The sequence below is a fragment of the Stigmatopora nigra genome, chromosome 11, assembly GCF_051989575.1.
Source record: "Stigmatopora nigra isolate UIUO_SnigA chromosome 11, RoL_Snig_1.1, whole genome shotgun sequence".
Lineage (NCBI taxonomy): Eukaryota > Metazoa > Chordata > Actinopteri > Syngnathiformes > Syngnathidae > Stigmatopora > Stigmatopora nigra.
In genome coordinates this window covers 4,354,719-4,376,010 of record NC_135518.1, presented here as the reverse complement: position 1 = coordinate 4,376,010, position 21,292 = coordinate 4,354,719, and the positions used below count along the sequence as shown (strand labels likewise).

At 37.8% G+C, this 21,292-nt stretch overlaps 3 protein-coding genes across 5 annotated transcripts in view; 2 read left to right on the top strand and 1 right to left on the bottom strand.

Annotated features, from left to right (window-relative positions):
* The first annotated feature begins 1,959 nt into the window (after nt 1-1,959).
* gja5a (gap junction protein, alpha 5a) lies at nt 1,960-14,823 on the top strand. Of its 3 annotated transcripts, none has more exons than XM_077728738.1 (2): nt 1,960-2,065; nt 12,570-14,823. In XM_077728738.1, the coding sequence occupies exon 2, from the start codon at nt 12,597-12,599 to the stop codon at nt 13,560-13,562; it is 966 nt and encodes a 321-aa protein (XP_077584864.1). In that variant the 5' UTR covers nt 1,960-2,065; nt 12,570-12,596; the 3' UTR covers nt 13,563-14,823. The 3 variants fall into 3 exon arrangements, with proteins under 3 accessions (XP_077584864.1, XP_077584866.1, XP_077584865.1); XM_077728740.1 differs by having other exon boundaries at nt 1,997-2,131; XM_077728739.1 differs by lacking the exon at nt 1,960-2,065 and adding an exon at nt 8,054-8,209.
* A 341-nt stretch (nt 14,824-15,164) lies between these two features.
* On the top strand, nt 15,165-20,296 carry acp6 (acid phosphatase 6, lysophosphatidic). The gene is made up of 11 exons (XM_077728457.1): nt 15,165-15,333; nt 16,135-16,312; nt 16,375-16,503; nt 17,087-17,217; nt 17,297-17,376; nt 17,449-17,536; nt 18,090-18,222; nt 18,313-18,413; nt 18,497-18,589; nt 19,435-19,600; nt 20,143-20,296. The coding sequence occupies exons 2-11, from the start codon at nt 16,142-16,144 to the stop codon at nt 20,275-20,277; spliced, it is 1,227 nt and encodes a 408-aa protein (XP_077584583.1). The 5' UTR covers nt 15,165-15,333; nt 16,135-16,141; the 3' UTR covers nt 20,278-20,296.
* bcl9 (BCL9 transcription coactivator) overlaps nt 19,969-21,292 on the bottom strand; it is a 37,694-nt gene continuing 36,370 nt past the window's right edge. Inside the window, exon 11 of the transcript XR_013327893.1 lies at nt 19,969-20,273. The gene's annotated coding sequence lies outside the window, so the exon portion shown is untranslated. The remainder of the gene's footprint in view (nt 20,274-21,292) is intronic.

The window sequence follows — 21,292 nt, the reverse complement described above, 5'->3', positions numbered from 1 at the left end:
TTGGCATTGGGACTTTTTCCACAAAACAGTGGCCTATGGCGCAGACTGTATGATGCTGACTGTTACGAAATTTCCCTACATTTTCGGTTCATCTCATCTAATTTTCTGAACCGCTTTATCCTCATGAGGGTCACAGAGGGTGCTGGAGCCTATACCAGCTGACTTCAAGCCAGAGGCGGGGGACACCTTGAATTGATGGCCAGCCAATCGCAGGGCACAAGGAGACAAACAACCATTCATGCTCAAATTCATAATTTAGAGTGTCAATATCAGCCTACCATGGATGTCTTTGGAATGCGGGAGGAAACCGGAGTACCTGGAGAAAACCCACGCAGGCCCGGGGAGAACATGCAAACTCCACACAGGTGGATTGACCTGGTTTTGAACCCAGGTCTCCTACTGTGAGGCCGACACGATAACCACTCAGCCGCCAGGCCACCCGTTTTTGGTCTATAAAATGCTATTCTTCCTGTTTCTGTTCAATGATGCATTTTTTTAAAATGAATTAAAGGAAACTGTTTATAATAGATGTATATCTGTGTGTTTATATATAAATTAATATATAGTAATTATTGTGTTTATTCTGCAAATTAATACATTTAAAGTTATTTAAATGTATTTCTCCCCTCTTAATGGGAAGCCAGAATGTTTTTCTATGTCCAATTATGGATTAATAGGTTTTGATTTGATCAGGTTAAGAAAGTGACCCATGAAATCATCACTGATCAAATTTTTCATTTCTGGATCAAAAAGCTGCTGTAACAGCTCACAGTTTTTTCTTAAGTGTGACATTTAAATGAAGAAACCTTTTAATGATACACGACAAGATGGATGTTTTTTTTCCCCGTCCCCAGGACTCATAAGACCTAAGACCTTTTACAATGTTTTATTTCTATTAATTCATGAAAAGAATTATCTCCTCCATCATCAGTTACATAAGTGTCTTTTTTTCCAAATATCTTCATGTGAATTAGCCCCAAATCATCAAGGGTACTTTCCCAGATAATGCTCAAAAGGATTTAATCAACGATCAAGAATAATGAATAAAGAATCGGAGGAATAAGTTGACCTCCAAACTTGAGCTCTTTGAATTATTAGTTGTCAAACTTGGTGTATCTGGCAGCAGACATTGCTTTAATTTAAAGAATTTAGTTTTTTGGCCTGGCAAACGAGTGCTTTGGGCTGACAGTCCTGGGTTTGAGGGTTAAATACCAAGTCAGTCCTCACTATGTGGAGATTGTATGTTCTACCAGGGATTTTTATGGGTTTTCTCCGGGTACTCCGGTTTTCACCAACATACCAAAAAAACATGCAGAGTAACACTCTAAACTGCCCCTGTCTATAAGTTTAAACATGAATGGCTACCAGGTGACCCCCGCTTGGTTAGCTGGGATAGGTTCCAGCACCCTGTGACTCTTGTGAGGATGAGGGGTTCAGAAAATAAATGAATCAATAGAATCGCTTATCTTTTTAATGTAATTTTTTTGAAATGTTGAATTTATATGATCACAAATCGCCTTTTTTTAAACTAAACAATGATTTTAGAAGAATATTGGATTTGGCTCATACTTAGATCCAAATTGCATGAATTTACTATCAAAATAGTTGTCGATAAATTGAGGCAGCCTTAGTGCAAACACCTTTGGGAAGCATTGACTGCCATTGACAGCAATAGACTTCCAACCCATTTGGATGTCTGAATGAGTTAAGTAAAACGTTTATGGAAAACCACCATGCATATGAAAACAGAAAGAAGTCCCGGAGAACGATCCCACCTCTGCGAAATAGTAGAAAGTACTAGAGATGCCCAACAAAATAGAGGCGCAAACTTGGTAAAACGAGGGGAGGAAAAGGAGGGAGGAAGCAAAGAGGAGAGGGTGGGCCTTGCCTGGGGTAGCAGTCTGCTGGGTGGGATGCCCCCTCCCTGTTTTTCTTCTAATACACCCGTGAGGAGGAAAACTTTGAACGACAAGAGCTCAAAAAGAAAAGAGGACGGCTTTAAGAGGAATAATCTCTAAACTCTTTGGGAATAAACATTCCGGGTGGCAGCAGGTAAAACAAACAGGTAACAAAGATGGATGACTTGAAATGGAAAATATTATTCATTGCTCATCACTGCTGGCTCGACTCAGTTAAGTTTGTGTGACAATTTTACAATGGAGTTCTTGTTTGAAAGTATAAATGTTAGCACACTCGGGAAAGTTTCTAGAAATTGTTCTTCACTGGAATAAGCTTGTTTGAATGACTTGAAAAAAAACTTTGCGACATGACTTTCTTCAAGTCATTGATTACAAAATATTGCAGGAAATTCTAGATTATAATGATTATCATTTACATATATTTTTTAAAGTTTAGGTACATGTTTTTTCTGTCTTCACTGTGTAGAGTTTGCATGTTCTTTTTAATTTTTCTAATTAATGAATTATGTCTAATTTTTTTTTCTAATGTCTAATTGATGCATTCAATACAAGGTAATTCAATGTGCTTTACATTACATGAAAATAACAAAACACAAATGATACATAAAACTCATATTAAAACATCAAGAGAGATATAACTAATAATAAAATAACATTGAAAATGAATGAAAAGGCAACTTTATTTTATTTGAAATCTCTACTGTATGGGCAGATAAGAATACACTTACATAAACAATCACATTAAAAATATATATTTTCTATTTTTTAATTATTCATTCATTTAAAGGCGATTTAGGACTTTTAGAACTTCACATAACTAGTTCCATAGGTGAGGAGCATGGTAACTGAATTCTACCTCACTCCGCTTGCGTTTTGCTTGTGGAACGCACACCAGATAGTATTTTCTGGATTATAAGTCATAGTTTTTTTTTGTTATAGTTGTGTGCGACCATGTGTGTGACTTTTCTGTGTGAAATAATTAAAACATTATTATATAATTTCACAAGTTCATTTCACACTAAACCACAAGAAACGCTCTGATAATTGACCTGTACGGCACAAGGAGACAAACAACCATTCACGCTCACACTCATACCTAGGGCCATTATAGAGTGTCCAATCAGCCTAACATGCATGTCCTTGGAATGTGAAAAGAAACCAGAGTACCCATAGAAAACCCACACAGTCCCAGGGAGAACATGCAAACTCCACACAGGTGGACCGACCTGGATTTGAACCCAAGTCCCCCACTAACCACTCAACCCCCTGTGAATACATGCAATTTATGTCATTTCCTGCTTTATTATGCATTTTATGGTTGGTGAGATTTATACTCGGCTATACGAAAAGTTTTTTGGTCCAACGCCATTCAATGATTTGTAGACCAGCAGTAGTGTTTTATGGTTTATACCAGGGGTGGTCAAACTATGGGTTTTGGTTCCCAAACTACCAATCTGGTATCATACAAGTGCAATCAGTGGAGTGCAGTCAGGTGCTTCTTGTTTCTGCAGAAAATTCATTGGTTCAATTGTCTTTGCTGGACCGATTGGAACAAAGACCAGGACCAACTTTTGCCCTGGAGGACCGGTTTTACCACCCCTGGTTTATTGAATCAACCCTGTAAATGGCTGCAAACCAATTTAGGGTGTGCCCCACCTACAACCCATAGCTGGGGCGGGCTCCAGCACCTCCGCGAGCCTCAATGAGGATAAGCGGAGTGGAAATTGAATAGATTTTTTACCGGTCTGATACGGTCCAGTTTCTTTATATTTGTAGGGACCCTGCCAATTCTGTATTAGTTGCAACTTCCTAACTGAGTTTTTAATTGAGACTAGTAAAATGCAAGTACAGAAAAAACTATCACAAAAATCATTCACTAAAGTTCATTCACCGCTTTTATTCAAATCGGACATCTATCATCATAATCATCAATGGTAATGTTAAATTATCTTCCTTTGCTTACATCTCTTTGACTTCACGTGGGTTAAACACCTATTGTCGTCAATGGGGGATTCAGGAAACATTCTGTGTTCATTTGTTGTTTTTAAATGTAGCCCATGGAGGAACAAAACAAAAAGTATATAAATGCATGAATTAAGTTTGAAAAAGAATTAAGGAGAATGGGGAGGGGGATTAATATATCATCATTGAAATATTCTAATGGTAAAATAATGGCAATTAGCATGTTATTTAAATGGAAATAAATGTTGAAACACAAAAAGAAACTAAATCAACACTTGAATAAAAACTTACATTATGAAAACTAAATTTGTTGAAATAAAAAACAAATAGCAATATATAAGAAATGGAAACAAATACTTATTTCTTAAAATGGAAATGGGAAAATGGGAAATGTGTTGAAATACCATGAAACGTAAATTTTATAAAGGACTTGTATCATGGCAACCAATGTTAATTCACAAAACAAACATTAAACTGGTGAGACAGCCTGTTGATGTATTTCCCTTCTTTTCATTTTTGTATTACGGAATTTCCCAACACTACAGTCTTGTCAAAATAACAACACCTCATTTTTTATTCCAAATCTTGTCCATCGGTGTCCATCAATCGTCTAAATGAGTTGAGTCTTTGTTTGGGACTAAAATATTCCAAGATAGCCAAATTTAGCACACAAAAAAACAAAAACAAACGACTTTGCATGCTTCATTTAAGAATATACTAAAAATCACAATTTGGGTCACATTCTCCATGCATGTTGTTCTAGCCTAATTTAAAAAAAAAGTGTCAATTTATTTCCAACTTCGAATGCAAGTACACAAAACCAGCGCATTCCATACAAATCGGATTATGATTTCAACTTGACTATTGGCCATTAATGAACATAGAGATCCATTTGGCTGATTTCCCTCATTCACCAAATAAGGCCCAACGTGAGCTCCTCAGAGCTGCCATACGCAGTGAACCAATATCTCATCTGGAGATTGTTTCACTGTGCAGTAATGGCGGCCATTTAAGGAAACGGGCCAGCGCTGCTTTGGCTGATATATGGACGTGATGCCAACAGGTGATTCAGTGCGCTGGACTTAGTAGCTTTAAGTGAAGGAAGGCGCCACCAGCACCTCAAGCTAAACACACTCGTCGCAGACGAGCGTTTTGGCACCGGAGGCTGAAATATGTTCGCCACCCCAGAGGCCGAGTCGCTCGATAAACAGCTGCGGAGGGCGTGCACGCTGCCATTCACTCTCAGCACGCGTAGAAGGCGAATAATAGGCGGCGAAAATGCAGTTAGGACTCATGTTTACTGATATAACAAATCAATTTTCCATAGTGAAATGATACAAAGCCCTGCAATCGGCTGGCCTGGAGTCAGCTGGGGTAGGCTGAGCACCCCCCGCGAGCCTAGTGAGGATAAAGTGATTCAGAAAGTCAATGAATGAATGAATTAAATGATACAAGATGCTATTTAACTGATCCAACTGTAGAAATGTGCAGTACAGTTGTCTCTGAAACATCTCATGGTGAAAAGGGAGGGTTGGCAGTTAATGTGCAAGTGACTTCTAAGCAAACCCACCCCACTACATGCTTTTAACAAAACAAAAGGCTGAATGTTAAGACCAACCGTATGTATGTATGTGTATATTTATATATATGTGTATATGTGTATATATGTGTATATTTTTATATATACACACACACACACACACACACACATATATATATATATATATATATATATATATATATATATATATATATATATATATATATATATATATATATATATATATATATATATATATATATATATATATATATATATATATATATATATATATATATATATATATATATATATATATATATATATATATATATATATATATATATATATATATATATATATATATATATATATATATATATATATATATATATATATATATATATATATATATATATATACATGCTTATTTGTATATTTTTTTTAATTGACTTGCTTACTACCTATATCTATTTATGGGTAAAATGCCTATCCTGTATCTGCATTCTGACCCTCTTGCTACTGTGACAATGAAATTTCCCGAATACGGGATTAATAAAGTTATCCAATCCAATCCAACTGATGGGCAAAATGACATAAAAATCCATTCTAACACCCCTGCTCAAGTCAAATGTTCAAATCTTCCAGATTTCCATCTAAGGTGGTTGCTTTTACCATCCAGTTGAACATAATGTCAAATAACTGTTAAAATAAATCACCCTCTTACTTGTCGTGCGCCAATCTAAATATTCACTTATGTTACTTTAAACACTGCACGAGAGGAGCAGAATGTACACAACATTGAAGTCGCCCATGATAGCAGTCACATCCCAACCCAGATGGGTTGGCACGTCAAGCGCCAGCCAGTGGAAAATCACACATTGTCTTGTCTCCTCCTTAGTTTGTGCCACTTGAACGTGGCATTTGCGCCACCTCCGGAGTGTATCAGTCGTCCATTAGGTCTCCATTAGGCTGCCAAGGCACTTAGTAAATAGACGTGACAGCTTTGACGATAAGCAGCCTCGTCCTTGGTGGGGCAATGAATCTGTGCTTATTATTAGAGCGCTCGCGGGCATATTTTAAACCGTGGATTGTTTTTCTTTGTGTTTCTCTTGAAATTTGAGAACACTTCGAAAAACTAAAAGTGGCATTATTGGAAAATTCCATGGGGGTTTGATGTCCTCCATTATATTTTCAGTCAGTTCGGTGTCGAATGAACAACTTAATCTCATACCTGTCAATTTATACATTTTCACGTATTTTATACATTTTCTGATCATTTCAAATTGTGTATGCCCATTAATAAATTTTTGTGGAGATTTTTTGTAAAACAGATATTTTTAAACCCATTTCGGCTCTAATCAGGCTTGTCTCGGTCACTGGAAGCAGACAAAAACGTCACCGTCAACTATTAATATTGTCATGCTTTAGGCATAATATGCACACATGCTATTCTCTTTCACAAGTCAACCTTTTCACTGTATAAATATAGTGCGTCGGCAAGCAATGTACCTAGACGGTCAAGTTGTCAGTGTCATACAACAACATCTACAGAATCTGGAATTTAGTCCATACAAAAGGCGCATTGACTGATTGGGCAATCAGTCCACTTTGGGGAAAATGTTAGACTTTTAAGTGCGCCCTATGTCAGTAAATATGTATTGGTATGGTTTATTGTCATTTAATAAGGAGAATTGCAATCATTAATAAGGGGAGCAATTGGCCGAGGTTGACAGGTACGTAATCCACTCACATTTAATTGGATGTCTGGTAGCGTCAATAGAAACATTAATAGCTGGGCCTGCCAGTTAAAAGGAATTAGGTGTCTATCATTCTCACCAGCAAGCTATGTCTTAATTGTCAGTCTTTTAGGTTTTTTTGTCACTTTCTGCTCATTTTGAGTCACCTTCTGTCAAGGGTTATTTTATGTCAAAAATAATCGCCACCAATGAAGGTCCAAGTTTGAAATGGTAATAAAAAGGACCATTCGAAATGCATGGGAATGTTTTAGTCAGATGTCAGGCTTACCATTTTAAATGAATAAAAACCTATTTTTTTAAATAGCAGGCAATACATTTACTGTGGATTTCTTCCTTATTTTAGGATGTGTAGTAGTCACTTCTGGTTGATTTTAGGGCATCATTTCTTCTTCATTAGTCTCATCAGGCTACTTTGGGAAAATCTGTATGTCACTACCTCTGAATATGACTAGCGTTTTTTTTGGTCAAAAATAACTACCCATCGAGATATTTGCAGGTCTGATTTAAAAAATCAATAAATAAATGTTCTTTCTGTTATTCGGACTAAATTGATGGGTTCATTCATCCGGCCCTCCAAGTTGAAATGGATTAAAGGCATCAATGTCCACAATAAGTTAACAAGGAAGTCACCCTGAAAATCACTGCTTTATTAATAGGAAGTTATCACTCTGTATGATTCCTGAATATGGTATTCAAGAATATTTTCACATATATTGCATTTCTGAAACCCTTTTGGATGTCTTAAAACTTTGGAAATCAATGACTTTGTCAACCTTTCCATTTTTTTTCCCTGGAAAGCCTTATTGTGTGCTGTTAAAATGGGAAGCCTGCAACTTATTTCCATATTTAATGGCAATAGTGTGGAGTGAGGGAGGGAGAGAGCTTGACCACACGGTCACGGTCATGTAGACCCCCTGTTTCTCACTCACATAAGCAATGTCAGTGCACTCAGCCAGCTCCATCCAAGCCTTCTAGGGCCCAACACTAGGATTAAAATGGGAAATCGAGGCTCGCCCAAAGAAGGATCGGTAAGATGCGCTGTTTTATGTCGTGTTATCGATATGCCATGGTATACAATATATATATATATATATATATATATATATATATATATATATATATATATATATATATATATATATATATATATATATATATATATATATATATATATATATATATATATATATATATATATATATATATATATATATATATATATATATATATATATATATATATATATATATATATATATATATATATATATATATATATATATATATATATATATATATATATATATATATATATATATATATATATATATATATATATATATATATTGGTTATACGAAAACTCTGAAAGCTATTGCGTCGCTCACATTCTTTTTCAAATTGACATTAAACTGATCTGCCACAAACGTTTAATGTAACCATATTTATCAAGGTCCCATATTACCAAAAAGTAGCTAATTATCTACAAATGCTTGTTAGTAGCAGTTTTAATCTTTCTTTCTGCTGTATTCATTTCTATATTTGTTTGTTTCTTGTTTATTTGTTGTAGTGGTTCACTCGCCTGACTTCGGTGCGGGCAAGCGTGGCGGTATGATTGTGAGTGTGAATGGTTGTTTGTCCCTTCTGTTTAACCCACAGCTGACTGGCGACCAGTCTAAGGCGTAGATTGTCTATTGCCCAAAGTCAGCTGGGATAGGCTCCAGCAACCCCTGCAAACCAGGATGGGTGGTATGGAAGATGAATAAATGGCTCGTCTAATTATAAATTGATTGATATTGATATTTGAATGAGTCGTGTTAACTGTGTTCTGTATTAATTACATCTTGCTATTTGAAATACTTTTGCGGGCATTATTCAGTAGAGTTGGTAGGAGGAGCCAATTATTATTGGTCTACAACTATTGAGGATATTGACATTGATTAGTGGCTGGGTTGTCCAAAAACTTTTTTTTGTCCTCTCATAAAAATCTAAGGATGCAAGAAACAGCATCAAATTCTTGAACTTTTATTTGTGATAGAGATGTTAAGTGGGTAAAAAAAATAAAATTTAAAAAGAGTGGGTTTTTACAATGTATTTTTAAATATTGATTCTTGGACGTCTATCATTATAAACAGTAGAAAAACATGATCATGCAGCAACGACAGCTTTGGCAGTTGAAATAGTTTTGATGTCCATAACTGTCAATTGTTGTGAATTAGTTAACATCTATATAGTGTATTTTTACACAATTTTGTTAAAACAAAAAAAATATGTCCAGCAAAAAAATAAATCACCTATAAGAGTTTACTAGATGAGATGATTATCATTTAAGTGACTACTTATTTGAACAAAATACTATTTAAATTCATTTCTACATGTTGCAAATTTTGACCCCTGAGCTAATTTAGAGGCATTATTAAAGTTCATCCATTTGTTCATTGTCCGAACCGTTTATTCCCACAAGAGTCGCGGGGGGTGCTGAAGCCTATCCCGGCTAACTATGGGCACCAGACGGGGGACACCCTAAATTGGTGCCCAGCCAATCAATGGCAGGGCACAAGGAGACAGGCTATCATTCATGCTTACACTTGTACCTAGGGGCAATTTAGGGTGCTCAAACCATTGCACACTGTTTGCATTGAAAAAAATGTCAGGGCACACCACCAGCTGAAAATCTTCAAATTTTAAACTGTTGACTATATTGACAGTATGAAGTCATTCTCATCAATGTTTTATCAAAAGGAATTAAATAAAGTATTTCTAAATAAATTTTTCACACAAACCATATGTTGCCAAAAGTTGATGCCCTTAAAACTTCTAATTCACATATCTTAAAAACAACAACATGAACTAAATCTTGTAGTTTTATGACTTTCTTTCCCTCCCAATACAACACAAAAAGCAGTTTTGTGCTCAATCAGAATTAACATCGTTACCAAAGTTGAAGCCCGTAAATCCAAACAACTTCTTGTTTACGATACATAAAAATATGGAACCAAATTATCTAATGTCATATTACAGTTGAAGTTTTGATAGTACAATATATGACATAATGTTCACCATATTTTGATTTTAATCTCGTAAGATTAAGATTTTTCCCTCATAAAATTACAATGAATGACTACTTGGCAGATGGGGACCTGGGTTCAAATCCAGTTTAATCCAACTGAGTGGAGTTTGCATGTTCTCCCGGGCTTGTGTGGGTTTTCTCTGGGTATTTTGGTTTCCTCCCATATTCCAAAAAGCATGGTATGCCAATTGGACACTCTAGATTACCCCTAAATATGAGTGTGAGCGTGAATTGTTGTTTGTCTCGTTGTGCCCTGCAATTGGCTGGCCATCTATTCAGGGTGTCCCCACCCTTTGGCCTAATGTCAGCTGGGATAAGCTCCAGCACCCCCTGCTACTCTAATGAGGATAAAGTGGTTCAGAAAATGAAATGTGATGACATGAGACTTCTTGGTAGATCATTTCCTGCAGCACAACAGTGCATAGCAAACACTGGCACAAGGATTTCCAAAATGTAGCAAATTGTCAAAATCTAGGCTAATTTTGGAAATGACCAAAGACATGTTCTTCATATTTTGATGCTTTCCCCAAGTTTTCCAAGTAGGAGAGAGTATCTTATCTGAAAGATGTGTCAGAGGTTGAATGGGTCACTCATTAAGCAGCCTTATAGGGTCATTGCCAGTTTAGCCGCACCATTTTGGCTCTGGATTTGACTCTATCCAAGGCTGGAGTGGAAAAAGTGCTTTAGAGAGATCCATGTAAGAGGATTTTGGAGATGAAGCCGTGTTAACGACGCGCACTGTTGCCGCTGCGGGCAACAACCGCAGCGAAAAACCACGTGCCATCCAGAGGACAAAGGCTTCTTCATTCGACCTGCCTGCCGGCTGCCTTTTCCCCACTCGTGTCGCTCACTCATACACAGATGTGACGCAGATAGAAGACATACGTTGCAACAAATATTTGCGTGTTTTGAGGGCCATTCCTTGGCCTAATGGGAAGTCTGGCATTTTCATTGGATGCCATTGTCATCTATCCATTTGAACTGGGAGTTGACAGTGAATAAACTGTAAATTGCCCAACTCTTCAAGTCCAAATAGATCAGATGCCTGCTAAGGGAGAACTAATTTCAATTTACTACAGAAAGATGATTGGACACCAAATGACGTGTGTCCATCATTATCAATGGCACTGAAATAATTATTACACTTGGATGCTGTCATTAATTATATTACTTTTTATTTGTTCCTTCTTTTTTGTATAAATTTGAATTTATTTGAAGATTGAGGTGGGAAGAATGAAAATATAAAAATTACGGGAATCTTTAGGCATATTTTTAATGTGCGGAAATTTAATCTGTTACAGTATTATCAACTTACATTTTCTAGATAAGATATAAGTCAACCTCACCCAACTCCTCCCCTTCTTAATGATTGCAATTATCCTTATTGAGCGATAATAAACCGTACAAATGCAACGCGACATATATTTACTCAAAAAAGGCACACTTAAGTCTAAAATTTACCCCAAAGTGAATGGGGTGCCCAAATAATCTTTTGTATACACTAAATTTAAGATTCTGTAGATGTCGCTGTATGACGCTGACAACTAGACTGTCTGGCTACATTGCTTGCTGACATGCTATATTTAGATACTAAAATGGCAGAAGTGACTCACGCACATGAGCATATCATGCTCAATACATTTTTTTTCCCATACAAAAGTTGTTATGCGCTGTAAACATCAAATAAGGGAAAAACATATATAAGTTGACAGGTAGGCAGATAACTAAGAGGTCTTAACTTTCTTGTTAGTTAAAAATATATGCACGATGTTGCATTTATTGGCTGCCAATCCTGAATTAAACTGAAGTCCACTTTACTTAAAATGCAGAGTTCATAAACTGAATGTCAGTTCATTTAAAATGTTGGGTTGAAGTCAACTCCTTTTTTGCGGTTTGGTGAATTGATGGTCAGCCAATCGCAGGGCACGAGGAGACAAACAACCATTCACGCTCACACTCAAACATGGGGGCAATTTAGAGTGTCCAATCAGGCTACAATGCATGTCTTTTGGAATGTGTGAGAAACCAGAGTACCTGGAGAAAACCCACACAGGCCTGGGGAGAACATGCAAACACCACACAGATGGACATGACCTGGATTTGAACCCAGGACTCCAAACCTTTGAGGCCAACGCACCTAATATTATGTTCCAAAGGCATATTTACAACTAAATTGTTCAGCCCATAGTAAAATAACATTCAGATTAGTTGACATATCGCAAAAATAATGGTTGGAGTTAGGCCTGGTCCTAAGGCGGGCATTTTGAAGGCCTAAACATGATTCCTTAAACGCTCTCCTCGCTTCTCATCTCGCCCGTCAGGCGGCGGTTGGTCGTCAGTGAGCCGCGATGGGCGACTGGAGCCTGCTGGGGAACGTCCTGGAGGAGGTCCAGGAGCACTCCACGTCGGTGGGCAAGGTGTGGCTGACGGTTCTCTTCATCTTCCGCATCTTGGTCCTTGGCACGGCAGCAGAGTCGTCATGGGGCGACGAACAAAGCGACTTCCTGTGCGACACGCAGCAGCCCGGTTGCACCAATGTCTGCTACGACCGTGCCTTCCCCATCGCTCACATCCGCTTTTGGGTGCTGCAAATCGTCTTTGTCTCCACGCCATCCCTCATCTACATGGGCCACGCCGTGCACGCCGTCCGTGCCGAGGAGAAGCGACGGCGACGCTTGGAGGAGGAACACCCGGACGGATCGGAGGAGGTCGAAAAAGAGCGCCTGCGAGAGAACGAGGCCCATCGTCCGCGCCTGCGAGGTCCACTGTTGCACACGTACGTCCTCAGCATTCTCATCCGCACCACCATGGAGGTCATCTTCGTCGCCGTGCAGTATATGATCTACGGAGTGTTCCTCAAGGCGCTTTACCTGTGTACGGCCTCGCCCTGTCCCAATCCGGTCAACTGCTACATGTCGCGGCCCACCGAGAAGAATATTTTCATTGTTTTTATGTTAGCGGTAGCTGCCGTGTCATTAGCATTGTCTGTGTTGGAGCTCTACTACTTGGGTTGGAAGAGCATGAGGGCATGTGTACAACAGAGGGTCTCCGTTAAAGCACCGCCGAACTCGAATGAGCCCTCAATCGATCCCCCATTGGCTCCGCCTCCCGACTTCAGTCGCTGTGTGCCCTCCGTTCCATTCAGCGACCGCATGGCGCTGCAACAGAACTCGGCCAACATGGCGGCCGAGCGCCAACGCAGCGACCTGGAGAACGATGAGGATTTTTTGCACAGGTATAACCAGGACAAGCGGCGCCTCAGCAAGTACAGCGGAAGCAGTGGGCGGAGCCGACCAGATGATCTGGCCATTTAACAGGACCGCCTTTGAACACAACACGAATCCTATAGGATGCCTGAATATTGTTTATTAGGAACACATTTGGTACCATAAATGTGTTTTTAATTTCATTGACCATGTTAGACGCCCAATCTATTTGGACCACAAGGTAATTGATGGCGGTAGAATTCCACTCCATTTGAACTTTGAAGGGTGGGAGTGATGCTTAAGTTTAGACGTCTATTCCAGTCAATTGCACTAAATGATTGAATAAAGACAACCTTTGCAGAAAACACAATGAAAATGCCCCAAGAAACAAATCTTTAACCATTTCAAACACTTTCGGGTGTCTTAAAAAGATGTCCTGAATTATAATCAACAAGGGTCAGGGGTCTCCCCCCAGAAAACTTGGTTGTTGGGAAAACACAATTGCTACCATGGTTTTTAGAAAAAAAAACATGGTTTTTTAAATGAGAGAAAATTATGACAGTAATGTCAAACAAATGTTTCACCAATGAATTGAAATGTGGTTAAGAAAATATTTTTTGTGCGATTGATTTAGTCTAGTGGGCCGCCAGGCTTACAAAAATGGGGAGGAGTTTCTAATGATTTATATACCCTTGCAGGCATTGTTGTCGTTTCATTTTGCACTAAACGAATTGACAATCGCTCAATATGATCAAAATGATTTTAGAGCACCTCATTGTTGTGGTCGATGTCAAGGGGATATATTTTCCCACTTAAAAATGTGGTTTTGTGCATTCGCAATGAAGACACTGGAAAAGTAGAGTCCTTATTTTAAAAAAAAGAGTTTAATAGAACTATTTCATGAAGAGTTGACCATTAATCAGATATGGTTTCAGTGCATTCAGTTTATTATATACATGTATGCAAATTTAAAAGACATTCAGTTTGAATTTTCAGGGAATTGTTGTTGTGTTTTCAATAACTGTGAAGTTAGCAAAAAGGTGAAGTGCCTTAAAATGAGATGTATACAATTGAAATGAAAGAAAGCGATGAAAATTCTCATGGGAGTGCCTGTCGTATTTTAATATATGGCCACTAGGTGGTAACATTGCACTTGTACGTTTCTCCCTCTTTTTTTGTTTGTATGGAAATGGTTGCCACTATGCAAATATTTGTTGTAGCTAATTAGATTATTTCTTCTAGTACTTTTTTTTTCAACCAAAACCAGTTTTGGACTATTAAGTTAATTATCTCGTTGGAAGAAAAGCTTCAATAAAACTTAAGATTTCGTAAGCAACAAAAGCAACAATTGATTCATCCTATAATGTATATGCACATGCGTTTCTATTTTTATGTACCATATTTGCTCTATTTTCCCCAATAAATGATGTCTGTTAAAAAAGTGTGTAATATTTTTAACAACCAATGGAGGGCAGAAAAAACTTATGACCAAGCGCAGTTCTGTCTCAAAATACTATAGAAGAAGTCATAGCTTCACTAAAACATGTTTACAAAAAACTGCAGTATAAAAGAAATAGTGATAAAAATATAAATATTATAAATCAATATTTCATAATTATGCAAATAAGATGACAGTTCGTGAGGATAATAAGTAAATTGCCATACAGTAAACTGCTTTTTCACAAAACATCCGTACTCGTCAAATACGAACGTGACTACGGCACACACCTGATGGGAAATGTAGTCCCGCCTCCTTCGAGTGCCGCACGCCGATAAGCCTCGCGTTCCATTTGCTTCTATGTCCTGACTTCAACCGGCAGCTCGAGTCTTTTGGACCAAGACCGAAATCCGAGTAATATTTTGGCCTGTTACTTCTCGTGTAAGTTGTTCCTTTGATGAAACAAACGTCTCTCTTTTTTGGTGTTATCATTGCTCGCTAGCTGTCGTATCATTATCATTTTATGCCGCAAAAGAATAGAACCTGACATCACATGTCTGGTTAGTTGTTGGCCTACTCCAAACTATTTTTTATAGTAACAAAACAACGACCCTTCAGCTTCTACACTTGACATTATCACAATATATAATTAAAAGCTATTTCCTCTTTACTCGAGGTTTTACACAGGTTCCTCTGTTACGACAGAAATCGTTAACTACGCTTGCGACGTAACCCGATTTTTTTGCGTAAGTTCCTAACGACAGCTAAATAAATTAAAAAAATTAAAGTATTTTTTTTGTTTCGGAGAAAAACCCGAACAGTCTGTTACTATTACTATAAATATTTGAAACGAGAAAATAGATTTCGTCTGGTAAACTGTTGATTTGACTTGATTTGAACTCATTGGTTGCCATTGACGGCTCTAGACGTCCAAGTCATATGACGCGGGAGGCCAACAAATTAAAATTCACAAACACAAAAATAAAAGAAAATGATTAAAAAAATATTATTGAATTGAAATGAATAATAAACATGCAAAAGCATGATCTATGTGTGCATAAGTGCAAGGAGAAAGCTAACAACAAAGCAAACAAACAAACACAAATCTGAACTTTAAATTGAACTTTTAATCTTTTTTATTACCATTTTTCCCCCACATTGGGGAGATTGTCAAGCAGAACCAGAGGCTACTAAGACAATTTCAAAATAAAAGCAATAAATTGATGCTACTCTCTTGTGCAGAACGGCCATGAGGAAAATTTGGACCAAAGTGGGTGTCGTTGGCACCGTGTCTATCGCTTTGGGTTCGGTGTGGTGGTGGAGGCAAAGGAACGTGTCGCAGTATGAGCTCAAACTTGTCCAGGTTCTGTTCCGGCATGGTGCTCGCACGCCGCTGAGCTCCATCCCTGATGTGTTGGAGGTAAAATGTCATAATCGCCATGGCTGCACATTTTTATTTTAATGCATTTTTTCCCGTGGAAGGCGCAATGGGTGCCAAGCCTCTTGGAGCCTCCCCCTCACACACACATTAACTATGTCGTGACAAATTTGGACGGGGGGCGCAGACCTTCATCTCCATTAGAAGATGGCTACAGGAAGAAGAAACTGAGCGTGAGTAGCTGTTATAGACGCGTTTGAGAAACATGTAGGTTCATTCTTGAAATGTGTTCAGTTTTTAATCCCCCCCATTCCCCCCCCCACTTGCAAAATATGTCACATTTTATTGATTTAATTTTTTTTCTTCTCAATTAGCACTTATTCTGATTATTATTTTAAAAGTAATTTCAAAATTGATACCAATTTGTCCTTAAGTAATTTTTATATATAATAATTTGTACTTTGTTAGTCAAGTATCTATTTATTTCAATTTTTCTTTGCATATTTCAAATATTATTCTCACATTTTGAGACCTCTCTCCTTATATTTATATATTTGTGTATGTATATGTATATTGCAACATACATTCAGATTTTTAAAATTTATTTTCACATGTACTTCACTTTTTTATTTATATATTTCACTATTAATTTAGATGATGTATTTATTTCATGTTTTATTTATTTGTATTGAGTTATTTCTTACACTGATTCATTTCAATTAGATTTTTTTTTTCTTGATTTCATTTTAGCTGCTGGTCTTGCACACAAGTAGTAGTGTTTCTTATCTTGGTGTTTGTCACCCACCATATTATCAGGGCGGCGTGTTTGCCGGTCAGCTGACCACTTTGGGCATGCAGCAGCTGTATGAGCTCGGACAGCGTTTGAGGAGAAAATACGTCGAGGAACTTCCATTCCTTAGTGATACCTTCTGTTCTGACGAGGTCTAGTAAGTGGAATTGGATAGAGATGCCAATTATTTAATGCAAGCAGTAAAATCATTTTTTTGTTTTTTTGTTTTCTGGAAGTGTGCGCTCGACCAACATTGTAAGAACCATCGAGTCTGCTAGGTGTTTGGTGGCGGGTCTTTTCCAGCAAAAACAGAAAGGTAACCTTACTATTTATTCTTTATTTTTTCACACAATTTTTTTCCTCCATTTTATTTCTATTCCTCATACAGAAACCGTTCCTATATTAACCACCGACGTGGAGTCGGAAATCCTTTACCCCAATTACCACGGATGCCGGCTTCTCAGAATGCTAAGCAGGTTTGTTAGCCTGACAAGGCAGCCTGTTTTTCTGTGGTTTGGGCTGGTTTTCAAAATGGATGCTAGCCGTAGGCCGAACAAACACAGACTAAGGGGCCGTTTACACCATAAAAAATATTCCACACATGGCCCCCGATGATCGAAAAATCACAAAGTAGGATCACCCCTATTATAACTGTTTTTATGTATTTTTCTCCCCTCCTTTGCGGAGTCCTCGTAGCAAGAGTGGCTTCCACTTATCAGTTACATTGTGGATTTTCAGTTTTCTAAACTAAATAAAAAAATAGCAGAAAATATTTGTATTGAAGACGCGGTAATCGAGGGATTACTGTAGTTGGATGCTGGAAAAGGGCATTTGGACCCTCATTGTCAAGTGTACTGGGAAAAGGACGAGAAAGTGCCCATTTCTGGCGCACCACACACTCCCATGGCGGGTCCGTCCGGATCGGAAATACAACCGAAACCACAAAAAACTATTACTAACTTCCATGTATCTCGTACATGGCCAAAGCTAAACATGGGAATTTGGTCTGTCAACTCTTTTTGCTGTTAGCCCACGATTCAAAGAAGTGAGCCTCCTGCCCGATTTGGCGGCCGACCTCAAAAGCATCAGAAGCGATCTGGGAATTAAAGACAAATCGGAGGTCGACTTCATACTCATCAGAGACGACATGGTTGCCAGACAGGTCAGTCTTTGCGCTTTTGCAAAGTCTTTCAATTTGAAAGCTGTCTTGACTGTAAGAGTATTAAGATAGGAAGTGCATTTGGATTGTCAGGCTCACGGTCTGCCATGCCCGCCCGCTCTTTCCACGTGGACCAAGCGAGTGGAGCAGCGAGCCGTGGAGGTGATGTTTCACTGCTACCAACCCAGCAATCGGTGGGGCGTTGTAACACTTTGACTGCTATCGATTCTAAAGGGCAGAGTGACGCAAGAGTTTTTTGTGTGTGCTTGTTTGACAGGGAAAACTTACAGTTGTGCGTGGGACCTCTGCTGCATACTTTCTTACTGAACATGGATGAGAAACTACAAGGCACCTCATCAGATCCCAACAGGTTAAGTCATCGCTTACTCGGCATCCTATCCATCTGAAGTGGGAGGGTGGCAGTCAACCCTCCCGCTTTAAATGGATTGGACATTCAGATAAGACACTCGTTTCAGTTTTATTTCACAGCAGAAGGTGAATGGACATCCATCATTGTCAGCTATTTTATTCTACTTTCCTATTTTTATAAATTAATGTCTTCGTGTTATTTATTTTTTTAGCTCGTATTTTGATTGATTTATTTCGATACGTACTTATTTGTTTAATTTTAAACCATTATAATTGAATTGAATGCTTTTATTGTCATAATACAAGTATAATGAGATTTGAAGCTTCTAAAAAAATATTTTGTGTTTTGACATTACCACCGTCATTTTATGGGTATAAATTTCATCTGTACATTCCAATTAATTGATTATCTCTGAATTTATTTTTTCAACATTGATATTCCATTTTTTAGATTTCAATATTTTACATTTGATTCAATTCAATTGTTTTAATATCATTAACACACTGACAAATATCTTAAAACAATATTTACTAGTGCTTTTTCGTCCCTTTAGTCCCTTTGTCCCTTTTTTTAAATCATTAGTTTCCATTAACGGCAAAAGAAATGCACTCCACTCGGTGCCACCCTCCCACTTCAAATAGTTTGGACGTCTATGACGGAACTTGTTTTAATTAACAGAGATTAATTATAACATTTATTGATTAATGATATTAATAATAATTAATGACGACTTGACAGCATTTATGATCGTCAATGGCTCTAAAATAATGTTGAGATTTCATTATTGGTCGCAACGGAAATTGTATCACAATTATTTTTTTGTGGACTTTGTCTTTGTCAAACAGGAAGTTATTCTTGTACTCGGCCCACGACACCACACTAATCCCGTGCCTGATGGCGTTGGGTATCTACGACATGAAATGGCCACCGTACGCCGCCGACATCACTCTGGAGCTCCACCAGCACCGACGCACTAAGGAGCCTTTTGTCAAAGTCTCCTACATGGGAAAGGTAAGGACATTTCATTAAATAGCTTACCATTTTAGTATTTGCGTTACCGAGCATTTCCATATTTTAGCTATTTAAAATATATTCACTTTTTTTAAAATGTATTTCCATTTTTATTTAGCCAACCCCCCCCCCCCCCCCCCCATTGCATTTTGCCATACTTTAATAACAAAAATAGAAATACATTTACTTACATACTGGAAAATGTGAAATAGGTATTGATTTGTGCTTAGGCCTGGTACTCATAGTTAGTGGGATTGGCTCTAGCACCCCCCCCCCCCACGCAACCCTTCTGAGGATAATGAACGAACGCATTGATTTAATTTTTGCATTCCAGCAGTCGTTAGTGATAACCCAATACAGTAATCCCTCGAATATCGCAGTTAATGTAGACCAGACATGGCCGTGATGATTGAAAAATCACAAAGTAAGTTCAACCCTATTATAACAAGCTTTTTACCTTCAGTCCCAGTAGCAAGAAAAATCACAAGGAAGTGAATTCATTATAGTTGAGAGAAGACTGTAAATGTATTCGTTTTCTCCAGGAGCAACGAATTCCGGGCTGCAGTGGACTTTACTGCCCCCTGGAGGAGTTCCAGAAGGCTCTTTCGGCATGCTCGCTTGACAATGATCTTTATCAGTCGCTTTGCAACAGCACAGGTGACAAGTTGAAACGCTAAAGACAATACGTATATATATTATTGCTAGGTTGATATGGTTTTGCTGACAAACCAAAAATGGCACTTCATTCCTCTGGGAAAGATTATTTTATGCACAAAATAAGTAAATAGTCCATTGTAAGGAATAAAATCCGTGCCACCAGAAATTGAATTTTTGTGAGGCTCAAACATAAACAAAATCAAATATAGGTATAAAAAGTGTAATGGGCCACCTGATGGTGAAGGTAGGGGTTCACTTACCCGAATTTGGTGCTGGTGGCAGTATGATTAAATGTGAATGGTCATCAGTGGCTCTGTGTCCTATGGCTGACTGGCGACCAGTCCAGGGTGTAGTCTGTCAGTAGGGATGGATTGATAGATGATTGCCAGGAAATCTGATTAAAATTAAATGGGACTCGATTGCTTTACGCAACCACCTAACATTACGGAAAGAGACGTTTTACTCTCACAGATTTAAGATCGATATAAGTTGTAGCCAATCCTGAACTAGTGTTAAAAATTCAAGTTCTGGTGGCAGGTCTTTCATACCATTGCTGTGTCTTCATATTTAATAAACAATAAAATTATTATTATAATAGAATATAATTGGTATTTTTTTTTCATTATTGGTGAAAGCTAGCCACTACATTAGGACGTACCAGTTCAAATAAATTGGGCCCTAAATGTTGCCGATGGAAAAAAAACTGCAAAGTTTTACTTTTCTTTAAAGCAGACCAGAAGTACCAACAAACTTTTTTTAAAAAAAATCTATCTTTTCGAGCTAAAAATGTTCTGATCCCATTATTTTCACTTCTATGATTAAAAAAAACTGTTCTGTCTGGTAGCTATTATCATGAAAAACTGTATTTTTAATACCCAAAATTACATGCCATCTAAAGTTGTCACCAATTGATTTAAGGCGGTGAGAAGCAAAAAAAAAAGTAAATTGCATTGGTGCGTTTTTAATACTCACCAAAACCGATCCTAGGTATTGGTCCAACACTATTCCAAAGTCATAAATACAGACACCTACCAC